Genomic DNA, 13,535 nt, shown 5'->3' with positions numbered 1-13,535 from the left:
GGAGAAACCGTCAACAGACACAGCAAACATTCTATTTTTGAGGTACGAGGAGAACCACAGGAGGGCATTTCCGGAGATACCCACCCAGGTTCTCAGCCTTTCTATTAAAATGGTATGATCAATGGTATCAAACGCAGCGCTAAGATTGAGCAGAACCAGCACAGAGCATTCACCCGCATCTGCTTTCATTAAAAGGTCATTGGTGACTCTGACTAGAGCGGTCTCCGTACTATGTTGTTGCCGGAAGCCCGATTGAAATTTTTCAAAGATGTTATTGCTGGCCAAGACTTCTAACAATTGGTGTGAGACACATTTCTCTAAGACTTTAGATAGAAAGGGAAGCTTTGAGATAGGTCTATAATTGCTAAGGACCGAGGGATCAGCACCCGTTTTTTTTAAAAGAGGCTGAACACATGCAGATTTAAAAAGATCAGGGACGATGCCAGACATTAAAGAGTTATTGACGATAGCAAGGATAACAGGACCTACTTTACTTACTTTACTTTATTTCACTTGGCAGACGCTTTTATCCAAAGCGACGTACAACAAAGATAAAAAGAAACAATACAAGCAATATACAGTATACACAGTACCAGAATAATCTAAAACATAGTAAAATATAAAGTGCTATTGGACGTGCAATCAGTGCATTGAAAAGGTGCCTGTGAGATGAATTTGTGCAAGTGCGTCAGTACGGAAGTGGACCTGAAATAAGTGAGTCTTAAGTCTTTTTTTGAATGTAGTAAGGGAGTCAGCGGTACGGACAGGGTTAGGTAGTTCATTCCACCACCGGGGAACAACAGAGGAGAAGAGCCTGGTGAGTGAATTGGGTGGTGGAAGTGAAAGGAATCTTTCAGTAGCGGAACGTAGTGGACGGAACGGAACCTACACTATCAAGAATCTGCAATAAGAGTTTAGTGGGTAACATATCTAGGGGAGAGGAAGGTGACATGTGCTTTATAGTTTTGGTTAAATCATGCAAAGTGACCTCCTGAAAAGAACATAAAGTCGCTCGTAGAGGACAAGGTAATGAGGAAGGTGCAGAGCCGAGGGGGGGGGTGTAATCTGTAAACGGATGTCGTCAACTTTATCCAAGAAATTTTTTAAAAACCTTTCACACTCTGCATTTGAACTAATAGGGACACTGGGGCATAAACTGGTTAGAGGTAATGAGATCAGAGAAGTATTTAGCTCTAGCATCTCTAACTGCAGTGTTAAAAGACTGTAATAGGAGTTTCAAATGAACATGGTGAACCGGCAATTTAGTCTTCTTCCACAGTCTCTCTGCCTTTCTACACTCTTTTTTCAAGGAGCAGGTTGCCTCAGTAATCCAAGGAGAAGTTGAGGGGGGCTTGGATTTAGAAATACATTTGAGGGGAGCAACCTTGTCTAAAACATCAGTACACAACTTGTTAAAACAGATTACTACTGTAGATCATTAGGATTAGAAAGGAGATCGAGGGACTCAATAGCCGGTAAAAATAAGGAGGAGCATTTAGATGCACTAGAATCATCAAAGATACGAGAATTGAATTTCCGTTTAAAAGTTTTCCTATTTAAAATGAACACAGAATTAAAAACTAGATATAGATAGTAGTAGATAAAAGTAGTGTAATAAGTAATGAGTTACTCTACACAGACAGTAATATTGTAAAGTAACTTATTACTTTCAAATGAAAGTAACTAGTAATATGTAGTATATTACATTTTGAAAGATAACTTGCCCAACACTGTGTGTGAGTGCATGTGTGTGTGTGTGTGTGTGTGTGTGTGTGTGTGTGTGTGTGTGTGTGTGTGTGTGTGAGTGTGTGTGTGTGTGTGTGTGTGTGTGTGTGTGTGTGTGTGTCTGTCTGTGTGTGAGTGTGTGTGTGTGTGTGTGTGTGTGTGTGTGTGTGTGTGTGTGTGTGTGTGTGTGTGTGTGTGTGTGTGTGTTGGTTGGTGGGCGGGTGGGTAGGTGGAGACAATATGTTGCATATTTGGGTCTGTTAGAAAGGTCGATTAGGTTTAAGCTCAGTGTAATTTCACCATGCTTACCAAAACTCTCCGTCATCACCCACTTGAAGGCACATGTTACGATCGTCAGGACTCACAGTTTTCCACAGAGGAGACCTTGGAAGACAAAATGTAAAGGAGCTCATTAGCGATGCAAAATGCCATTATCAAAATCATCAGCGTTAAAGAATAAAGTCCTCTACTCTCCACCGTGATAGCTGATGTGTGGTGAGCGTTCTGGCGCAAACTGGCTGCCGTGCATCACCCAGGTGGGTGCTACACATCGGTGGTGAATGAGTTAGGTTCCCTCCTGCTCCCTCCCCTGATATGTGAAGGGCTTGAGTACTGTATCTAGAAAGGCACTATATAAATACAATCAATTATTATTATTATTATTTATTTATTTTAATTAGGTGATTGCCCTAATTACGTCATCAGTGATGATGTCATCCTTCCTGGCTGAGGCTATAAGTTCAGTGATGATGTCATCAGCGATTATGTCATCAGTGATGATGACATCAGTGATGATGTCTCAGTGATGTCATCCGTGATATTGTTATTTTTTAATTAGGTGATTGCCCTAATTACGTCATCAGTGATGATGTCATCAGTGATTTCATCCTTCCTGGCTGAGGCTATAAGTTCAATGATGATGTCATCAGCGATTATGTCATCAGTGATGTCATCCTTCCTGGGTGAGGCTATTGCAGGCCAAGCAGCGTATGTGACGAGCAGTTGCCGAGCTGCAGGGCGGGTGAGGCCGCGAACCCACGCAGCGGGCGAGCCTAGGAATCGTGCACGCATGGCGCGCGAGATTGCTAGTATAAATTTGGCAATGTGGACTCTGTTTCAAGAATTTGAAGGCCGGGCGCGGGAGCAAGTGAACGCGCACAGCGGTTGAGCTGCAGGGCGGGCAGGCTGCACCACAGCCGAGGGGCGTATGCAAGCTGCAGGGGCAGCTCAACGAGCTGCAGGCAGGCGAGGCCGTGCAGCGGACGAGCCTAGGAATTGAGTGCGCGTAGTGCGAGATGCCTATTTATTATTAAAGTTACAGCACAGGTAAAGCTAAAGTTGTTTTAACTTTCTCCTCATCTAGCATGCATATTGTGACATGTGAAGATTATCTGGCTTGTTTGTCGGTGTGGTGTGGAACTAATATCTTTAGCTGCCTGTAAGGCAAGAAGCCGCTCTGGAATATTAGCCTTTTGTAACATAACAAAGGCATCGCACAACCGGTTTTTGATGATCGGGTCAGGAGGGGATTATCATGAGACAGTTAGGTCAGATTCTCATGGTTTGTGCCAATCCCTCTTTCAGGCAAGAACAAAAAGGCAAACGGTTGGAAAACAAACAAAGGCTCCCACATTGGACAAAAACACAAAACAAAAGAATAGGAAGAGGGGAAAGTAAGAACATGTATTTATTGAAACATGGGTTAGAGAGCTGTGGAATGTTGCCTTCATGCACACCTGGCAATGTAGCATTTGGCAATGAGAGATAGCTATCAGAAGAAATGTCAACTGTTGTCTTACTTTCTGCATTACAAGTTTCCCATGTGTATTTTGAATTAGAACAAGTGTGCATTACTAACAAAGAGTTCATACATAAAAAGATCAATTGGATGCATCCATGTTTTGCTTCTTGTGGAAACCTGTATAGGCTTTGGGCTACAGGCAGCAATGCAAACATGCTCAAATGCACCCTAAAGAAAAGGGTTTGTACGTGACAGTGACATAGATACTAAGAATTGAAGGCATCATTTTGTGTCTTTTCAACCTGTTCTCAAGTCAAGTCCAATCATCTTTATTTATATAGCGCCAAATGATCACAAAAGTTATCCCGTGACACTTTTCATGTAGCAGGTCAAGACTGTGCTCTTTATTTTAGACCCAACAGTTCTCTTTCCCAGGGCATCACATTTCTGATAGCTAGCTGAATTTCTCTCTTCATTGCCAGGTTTTGTTCAGAATCTGGTTGAGAAATAAAATACCAACCCATTCTCATTCCCTGGGCATCACATTTCACCCCTTGGCGTATCTTTTTAACGCACTCTGCACCTTTTTCGTAGATTTTCAACTCTGCATTCCGACATTTTTCCATGAGACCATAGCCGACAACTTGTGTTATGGTTATGGTTAGGCAACAACAACAGCTTGGTTAAAGTTAGAGAATGTTTGATGTCCTCGGAATGAGAACGGGCTGGTCTTTTTAATAGACGCAAGAAGACAGAAGACTTTACAGTAAGACAGACACCCAGAGGATTTACAGTAAGACAGACACCCAGAGGATTTACAGTAAGACAGACTCACAGAGGATCAGACATCCAGCACTCCAATACAGCTCAACAGTCACATGATGTTCCGTGATGTCTCCTGGTACGGAAGAATGCAACAATCCTTATAACGAGTTTTAAGCCTGGCCAATATAAACGTGGGGAGAAAGAATCTACGATTTTTTCACTTTTTGTTGTTGTTGTTGCTCAAAATGAATTATTTTATGGCCACTCATGATTCAGTATGCCGCTGGCTGGCTTGGTTCCAGGCTTATATATAAGGATTTTTCAAAATGTCTATGGAGAAAATGAATGGGGAATTCTCTTCTGGACCAGGAGATGTCACGTGACTGTTGAGCTCTATTCCATTCAAAGAGACTGTGCAACATGTTTAGGCACTGTGCCATGCATTTTTGTCAAAAAAATAATAAAAAATGTTAGGATTTTTTATCTCAATATTTCATCAGCTGCAAAAAAGAATCAGAGCAAGTGCTTAGTGAAACAATCACTGATTGGGAGAGGTTCTTACTGATCGCTCCAGTCCCCCTTCCACTCTCCTTTTCCCCAGGGGTTCCACAAACGAACTAGATTGACTGCGTTCCCCTGGCACATCACCTGACCAGAAATCAACATGCTATCATCAGTGGAGAAAGCATCACCTTGCTTGCCATTAAATGGATCACCAAATCCAATTCGATCAAGGCTAAAATAGATCTTAAAGTCTTATCCATGTCTTCTTTGCAGTGTTGAGGGTTGTTACTCAAAAAAGTAATGGTAACACTTTATAATAACGTTCAGTCGTAAGTCATTTATAAGCCTTTAGTTAATGATGAACTAATCACTTACAAAACATGAATATACATTTGTAGATGATTAATAAATGCTATGTTAACATAATAAATGTGTGTAAGTCATCTATAAACTTTTAGTAAATGAAGTGTTCCTCACCTGTTATAAATGATGTGTAAATCATTTACAATTAATTTACAAGGCTTTCTGCATCCCCTAATCTAAAGTGTAAACCATTCATCACACATAAATGTGTTACATACAAGGCGGTAGCTCTGTCAAAATTGAAGCCAATGCGGAAGTGCACTTAAAATTGCATTCTTTCGAATGGCCTGCAGGGGGCGGCCCATTGGTCTGTGGACTTCTGTTTTTGATGCCTCACGTATGGCATTTTGGTCATTACCATCTTGGATCTCGACACAAGTCCAGGGGTTTCCCACAGAGCACCCCCTGCTATTGGTCAGTGACTGATCGGCGAGCTGTGTGATCAATGGACAAGTGACCTGTCAATCACGCCTCAAAACATAATCTGAATATAGCGATTGAGACCATAAACACATTAGGAAAGTGTTTACTGAGGCCATACTTGAGCCTTCAAAACAGAAGTCCACAAACCAATGGGTCGCCCCCTGCAGGCAAAGAGGACACTTCTGCATTGGCTTCAATTTTGACAAACAGAGCTACCCCCTTGAATGTAACACATGTATGTGTGATGAATGGTTTACACTTTAGATTAGGGGATGCAGAAAGCCTTGTAAATGAATTGTAAATTATTTACACATCATTTACAACAGGTGAGGAACACTTAATTTACTAAAGGTTTATAGATGACACATTTGTATGCTAACATAACATTTATTAATCATCTATAAATGGATATTCATGCTTTGTAAATGGTTAGTTCATCATTAACTAAAAGCTTATAAATTACTTACGACTGAACGTTATTATAAAGTGTTACCAAAGTAATATGTTACACATTACAGAATACATTAAAAAAGAATGCCTTACTTTACTAATTACTCCCTGGAGAAAGTAATCCATTACACTACTTGTTACATTACTTTTACGTTACTCCGCAACATTGCCTGAGATGTGAAGTAATGTGCATATCTCTACCAAGTTGTAGACCACGCTGCCATTCCCACCCCATCTGTCTCAAACTCTGATGAAAGTTGGTGCTACAATGGATTGGCCGGAGGGATGACTGACTCTGATTGGCCTGAACCAACCAATCGTCAATCGCAATCACTCGTTCTTGCAATTAACAGCTTGCCTTTTAACAGTCAGTTGTTGTGTTGCGCAATCGTGCATGAAAAAGCACCAGGCCTTTGATGTTTTTTCCATAATCCTGCAGTTTCAATCCTGATCCTGCAGATAATTGAAGAATTTATAGTATATAATGCAAGTAATGACAGTGTTTGATTTAGTAAGTGTAATGTGATTACTGGATTTAGGAACCATAATGCCTTACACTACTCATTACAGATAAATGTAATGTGATTATCATATGATTATCATGTGATGCGTTACTTTGTAATGCGTTACCCCCAACACTGCTTGTTTATGGATTTTTTTTAGATTGCCTTCCCCCCCCACACAGCTTTAACTGAATTTATCCATGACTAGTTTAATTTAGAGTCACTGATCAAATAGAAATAGACTCATAATAGTATACACAGGCCTGCACAGCACATGAGGCCTTACAATAACATACAACAATAACAACAACAATAACATAAATTATTCTATGAATAATTATTCTAATTATTCTAAGAATAATTTCAGCACAAGCTGCTGGGATTGGGAATAGGACATTTTAGCATCATCACCATGTGAGAAATGTAATAGAAATGATACAACACTGACAATGCAATAATATAGGTGTTTACCTGTTTGACACCAGTGACAGTGTAGGCGTGGCCTTGCACCAACCCGTTGGGTAATACCGTGTTGGCAGATGTATCCTACAAGACACAGATATGTATTGTTACTAGTTGACGAGATGCTGAATCAGTGAACATTTTTTATTTTTTTTATTTTTTTATTTGACTTTTTTGATAAAGTTTTTCCCCCCTGAATTTCCCCCCATTTTCTCCCCTGTCCCGGTTGTTGCCACAGTTCCCCTCCCCCCCCGCCCCGAACAGGCACCCCGACCGACCAGAGGAGGCAGCGACCAGGACACATACCCTTAATCCGGCTTTCCACCCGCAGACACGGCCAATTGTGCCTTTATGAACGCCCGGCCAAGCCGTTGGCAAAAATGTTTTTTGTTTTTTGTTGGTATAGGCAATGAATCTACTGCTGCACTACTCGGACATCCAGAGACTGAATAGTTTGAGGAACCTACCCATACAGTAGTTAATTTTCAACCGGTCTATCTAGTTATCGTGTGTAGTGTACAGTAACTACATAATATGTCAAGTTAACAACAGAGCAAGATTTATAGTGGCAGCATTCTTCAGTTGGTTCTCTCTGGCGAATGCCTTTCAGCTGCCAGCTGTCTGCCACACCAAATCTTTGTTCCACCATAAGGGACATTGCTTTAGAGAAACCAATGATATCTACACTGTTTATTAAGAGGTTGCATTTGTTTAAGTTCTGTTATATTATGTTAAGTTAAGAGTTAAGTTAAGTTTAAGTATATTAAAGGACCCCCCCCCCCCTGCAAAACCCATGCAGGTTCGCTGTAGGGACCCTGTGACAATTGAAGATTGCTGCATCTGTAATTGCGTAACATAGAGCCTGGTCTTGACCTGCTCTATATGAAAAGTGTCACACGATCACTTTTGTTATGATTTGCCGCTATATAAATAAACTTGACTTGACATTTGATGATGATGCATCACACCCTTCAGTTATAAAAACATTTCTCAGAGGCAGAGGTGTTCTACAGTTCTACACCTGCAAGAAGTGATCTCAGACCATATCCTGAAACTTGTGTTGCTGTTTCACCTCTTTTCTAAAGTTTGTTGTCAAAACAAACTTGACCTATAGCTTTTCACTCACCCCAGCCCCTCCAAAGCCAGAGTTAAGCCCAAAGTTAGCACACTAAACCACTAATCTCTTTTTGTGAGACAGGCTCTACCTCTGAGAAATGTTTGTATCATTAAAATGTATTTTCTTGACCTGACATGTGTGGGATGTGTATGCGTACCCCCTGAGGTGTGCCACACCCCATCAGTGATTTGGATTTGGCAGCTCTGATCATGAGCTGCCACAGGTCTGGAGGTGCATCTCCCAGCTGGATACACATGTGAACTCCACCGGTGAAGTCCACCAGAGCCTCTGATGGAGTGCCAGCGCTCATGTCTGAGTAGGAGCCACACACCCTGACAAGTGGATAGAAGACTTTGATAGGTGCTTCAAAAACAACAGATTTCATGCATGTTTTAATCAGAATCAGAATCAAGTTTATTGCCACTATATGCAAGATTACATGTGAAGAATTTGTCTAAGTGTACTGTAAGTATGCAGCGTAGTGGTCATATCAATATATGGGAGATAAAAGGAAAATAGGAAAATGTCTAAAGGACAAAATCACAACATTGCAAGTGCAGTCCAATATATTACAATATATACACGAATAGGAGGAGTGTTAAGTAGGCATTACATAGGAATTTACAGTCCAAGTTAAATAGGCATTAAATAAGAATTTACAGTCCAAGTTAAATAGGCATTAAGTAAGAATTTACAGTCCAAGCGATGCGCGATGTAGTTAACAAGAGAAATGTAATGGAAAGTTCTGGTAGAAATAGCAGCTATACTTTAATGTAACGAGTGGAGTCCAGCTGCTGTTGCTGTAAAGTGACGTTTGATTGGGGAGTGGGGGGCTCAATTATTACAAGTTGTGCAGAGAATAACATCTAGGGACAGACATAGCAAATTAGCTTAGGCTACAAATGTTGTGATACATGACATCAGATGTTTCTTGCTAATGTTGTGTATCTGTCCCTATAGACGGTTTTCACCATTGCGCAACCCCACAGCACTTCCTTTTTCTCAGCATTCGGTAAACTGCAGAAATATTCACTCGACATCGTTACTTTGGTTTTCGCCGCTCAGCTGTATAGACGGTTTTCACGGAATGGTCAGTCCTGCACTTGAATGTTTTTTTTTCTTTTATGTCCATAGCAAACACTGCAACAGGAAGTGAATTTAGAATGTTTTGTTGTCAAGTTAAAACCATCTATAGAAATAAAGATAAACGAAGAAAACACCTTTGTGACTGAGACAGTAGACGGAGGAGAATGTTACATATTTCTGCATCCTATGCCTGGTAAGAGGCCAATATACTTACAAATGATCACTGTTACTACTTGGATCACGTACTTGGCATAGGCCTTCTCCAGCAAAGCAGGCCAGAACTCATTTGGGGTTTTGGAGTGAACGAAGATTAGATTGCCATTAATTGTCGGTAGCTTGTCGTCGATGAGAACGTCCACCCATCTCCCAAATCTCCAGAACTAAATAAGGAAGGAAGGAGAGAATATGATGAGTTTCATTGTACAAGTGAGATATAATATGCACTATTTAAAACAAGTCTTATCAAATTATTATTAGCATGAAGGTGAAGCATGATATGGGTTCATGACTTCATTCCAAGCCCCAACCCCCGTTTCTGAAAAATGACACCAACGTGCAAGTACCAAAAACTGCAGTTCTTCAAATGGCCACTTGAGGCTGGCTCCAAAAGCGAGTAAATCGCCATATACCCCCATGTTAACACGTTCACTGCCAATGACGAGTTGAGTCGTCAAAAAAAATCCAACGGTTGACTGCCAATGACGAGTTGAGTCGTCAAAAAAAAAAAAAAAAAAAATTGACGGTGGGACGTGGATCAACGCCCCCCACGTCTCCTATAAAAATATTGGAGCCACCGAACGTGTACAACCCATTCCACCGACCCACTAAGTGGCGACAGTGCTCTCCATTCTAGAAAAAGTCGAGCCAAAACTGCAGGGGAACGCGCGATGAAACCATTCTCCTACTGTAAAATGGATTGGCGAAAACGCTTTCGCTTTCGCGCTGATTGCTGGCGGTGAGGGATTGCAAATTTGCATAATAGATTATGGGTGCAACACACTTTGAAACATGCAGCATAAATAAGACCACAATCGCAAAAGAAACCCCGTTTCTTGGGGTTTCTCAACCGAAAACCCAGAAACGAACGAGCCTCATTCTCATACTGTAGGCGAAAGCGCTTTCACGCTGGTGCACACGGGCGCACAACGGTGGGGGGTTCCAAAAATAGACTGGGTGGAAAACACACTTTGAAACACGCAGCATAAAGCCTAGAATCGCACAAAGCTTCATCAAAGCTCTCAAACCCAAGAAACGAGTGAGCCCCATCCACACCCGCCAGGGAGGGAGGCTGCTCACTGCTCAGACAGGCAGTAGAAAACTCGCTTGTGACAAATGCTGCTGAAAGCCACCAGACACGCCCACGGAGGGAGGAGTTTGAAGGAGAGGGCGTTCAGAACTATATTGTTTAGATGTCTGATCTCTCACTGATGCCAAAAATAAATGGTTAAAGTGACTGTTCTGCCTGTTTGATTGAATTTCACAAAACTGCGATTATCTCAGCTTTCAGTCTCAGACGCTGAAACCATGCTGTACTCAACGGCTAATATCTACATAACTACTAACTCTACAAACTAACTCTTTTAGACAGAGAAAGCACACATTCTATTAGTACTTTTGTGAAATTTGTGTTCACAAAGTCCAAGCAGAAAATAATCCTCGGCTCTTGTAAAATGAGCCAGAATCCTCAAAAAAACCCTCTGGCAGAAGCTACCTACAGTAAAAAAGCAAACGGCTGGCAGTGAATGTGTTAAAATGCCCAAATGTACAGCAGAAATAAATGTGTTTACACCCTGGTACAAAAATCGGTTTTAGTCTCTCATTCATGACAAACTCACCCGTTTACACTCTATGGCTGCAAAGAGAAGTCCCATTGTATAGAAGTCAATAGGACAATGACCCTACTTCTCACTTGATTTGTTACCTCAGCAAACACTTTCCTAACCAGTTTATGGTCTCAATCACTAGTTTCAAGTCTTCTTCAATACAGCATTTTGTTTTTTTGAGGGCCCCTTCATGCTGAGGGCCCCTGGGCACCTGCCCAGGTTGCCCATATGGTAGATCCGGCCGTGCTCATATGAGTTGTGCTGTGACTACTGACCTTGAAGTGGAACAATCCGCAGTACTCTTCATCAAATGATGATGATTGCTCCATTGGCACAACCTGCTCAAGGATGTGATTCTGGAACGTCAGAGCTCCAATCGAGGCAAGAAACCAGCAATTTCCTGAGGGGGGAGGGGGGGGGGGGATCATTGTGTCAGAAAGGTATACATTAATATGTGTGCATGTCAGTAAAGTGTATATAGATTCTTATTAATGAGACAATTCCCCTACCAACTATCCCTTGACCAAAGTCAAACCTGGAGACGCCGTCGACTATGAAGGATGGGTTTTGAACAATTTTCTGAAACATAAGGAGAGCTGATAAGAAACGAGGCATTTCTGATGATTTCATAGTAAAAATACAACTTTCACATGTCAGTAAATAGCAATGTCATGCTAGGCTTTGTCAGGTTTTCTTTTTGGCCATTGTTGTTCATCTTAAAATCGGAAAAACTCAGAGTTTGTGGACATTGATTCACTCTCGTTGAGAGTGATATGGAATCCCTATGAGTTCATCTTTAAATGTAGCCACCATCTAGCCTGGTAAAACCATCCTGATCAGTCTGGACTTCCACCTGTCCCCAATGTGCAGTGATTTACAGAAATTAGAATGTACCCGGGCCAATCAAGGATCTGTGCTGTAGTTGACAACGTAACCGCAGGGATATCGAAGCAATGAGTGGTAACCTTATCATTAGTGGAGTAAAGAGCCATAAGTGCAGTTATTGCAGAAATAGACTCAATAGCAAGAGTATGCACCAGCTAAATTTCTCTGTGGAAAATACATTTTCTCAGTTGTTCCGAGCGGATTTAGATTGGATTTGGCGACGCTGATTGGCTGAAGGAGTTGTCTGTCAAGGCAAGTACTCCCGCCCACTGAAATCACTGGAGGCGGCTGGAAGACCAGACTGATACAGAGTGAAACAGAATGTGAGATCACGTTATCAGGATGGCTTTACCAGGCTAGCAAGCATCACACTTACACTTGGTCTCAGCCACTTCACTCTGGCGAGGTCGGAAGGGCTCAGTGTGCCCTCTCCGATGGAGTTCTTGTCCGGGGGGAACATGTCATCGATGTACCTCACCCCTCGAGCAAGGCAGTACTGCTTCAGCTGCTGGAAGTCTTGGTTGAGGAACCTCTCTGGGTTGGCTAGGCTCCCGTAGCCGTTCTTCTTGTGACGAGCCTCCATGATGTTCAGACAAACACCGGGAGGAGGCATGGCTGCAGTGTGTGGGTTCTGCTTAAGAGAAGGAGCAACATCAACGCGCACATGATTTTGATTTCAGGTTAATGTAATGAATGGTGAATGTTGGAGAATCCAGTAGCATCGGTCACCTTATATTTATATTTATATTTATACTTTATATTTTTCAAATTTAATTCTGGCATTTTGACATTAGTGGCATACAGTTCTTTAGACTCAGTAGGCTTCATGATACCTCAATCATATTTCATATTTATTTATTATTAGGGATATGCAGCTTGAATTGGTTGAAGATTTAGAGACTCTTGGCATGTAGGCTATACTAACCAGATATTAAGGAGAAAAATCACTTATAAAGAGTATTTATACTTCTATACATCATATTATTACACTTACCTGTAGATTAGATTATTCTTTGTAAACACCACCACCGCCGGCACCAATAATAATAATAATAATAATCTACTAATAAGAATGAGAAGTGTCCGTGTGTGTGTGTGTGTCCGTGTGTGTGTGTGTCTGTGTGTGTGTGTGTGTGTGTGTGTGTGCGTGCGTGCGTGCGTGCGTGCGTGGGAGCGGAAATTTGTTCGGCCACAGCTATGCCATTTTACGTGCGATCAGGCTGAATCTTTCAGGAAGTGTAAAGAGCACCCGTGCGGGTGACCTGAGGGAGCCGGATTCTTTAATTAGGTAATTGCCCTAATTACCTAATGATGTGATGTAAACAGTGATGTCATCAGTGATGATGTCATCAGTGTCATCCTTCCTGGCTGAGGCTATAAGTTCAGTGATGATGTCATCGGGGGTCCCCACGGGTCACTAGTAATAATAATAATAGTTGACTAGAATATTCCAAAGTGACTAGTTTTTTCAGATGAGAAAGATTACAGATCATTGTCTCTCCAGTGCATATACAGTATGTGCAGCCAGCACAATATGCAGGTGGGTGTGACACATGTGAGGAGGTGCAGGTTACCATGGGTGAAGCAGAACTGATCTGAACCCAAAAATATTTTGTGTGAACCAGAACCAGTGCCAGGCTTCAAACAGGCTGAACAAAGCCCAGCGAACACTACTGTATTTTTACTGT

General features: G+C 41.7%; 1 protein-coding gene across 1 annotated transcript in view; it reads right to left on the bottom strand.

Annotated features, from left to right (window-relative positions):
• LOC310773228 (calpain-1 catalytic subunit) overlaps window positions 1-13,535 on the bottom strand; it is a 33,602-nt gene that overhangs the window by 18,994 nt on the left and 1,073 nt on the right. The window contains exons 2-9 of the mRNA XM_083633119.1: window positions 12,224-12,478; window positions 11,472-11,541; window positions 11,238-11,362; window positions 9,386-9,519; window positions 8,211-8,385; window positions 6,946-7,020; window positions 4,794-4,879; window positions 2,035-2,109 (exon numbers count right to left, since the gene is read on the bottom strand). Coding sequence (XP_083489245.1) covers window positions 2,035-2,109; window positions 4,794-4,879; window positions 6,946-7,020; window positions 8,211-8,385; window positions 9,386-9,519; window positions 11,238-11,362; window positions 11,472-11,541; window positions 12,224-12,460 — 977 coding nt within the window. The 5' untranslated portion in view covers window positions 12,461-12,478. The remainder of the gene's footprint in view (window positions 1-2,034; window positions 2,110-4,793; window positions 4,880-6,945; window positions 7,021-8,210; window positions 8,386-9,385; window positions 9,520-11,237; window positions 11,363-11,471; window positions 11,542-12,223; window positions 12,479-13,535) is intronic.

This window comes from Poromitra crassiceps, assembly GCF_964638095.1.
Source record: "Poromitra crassiceps genome assembly, chromosome: 3".
In the NCBI taxonomy this organism is placed as follows: domain Eukaryota; kingdom Metazoa; phylum Chordata; class Actinopteri; order Beryciformes; family Melamphaidae; genus Poromitra; species Poromitra crassiceps.
This window is presented reverse-complemented; position numbering and strand designations above follow the sequence as displayed.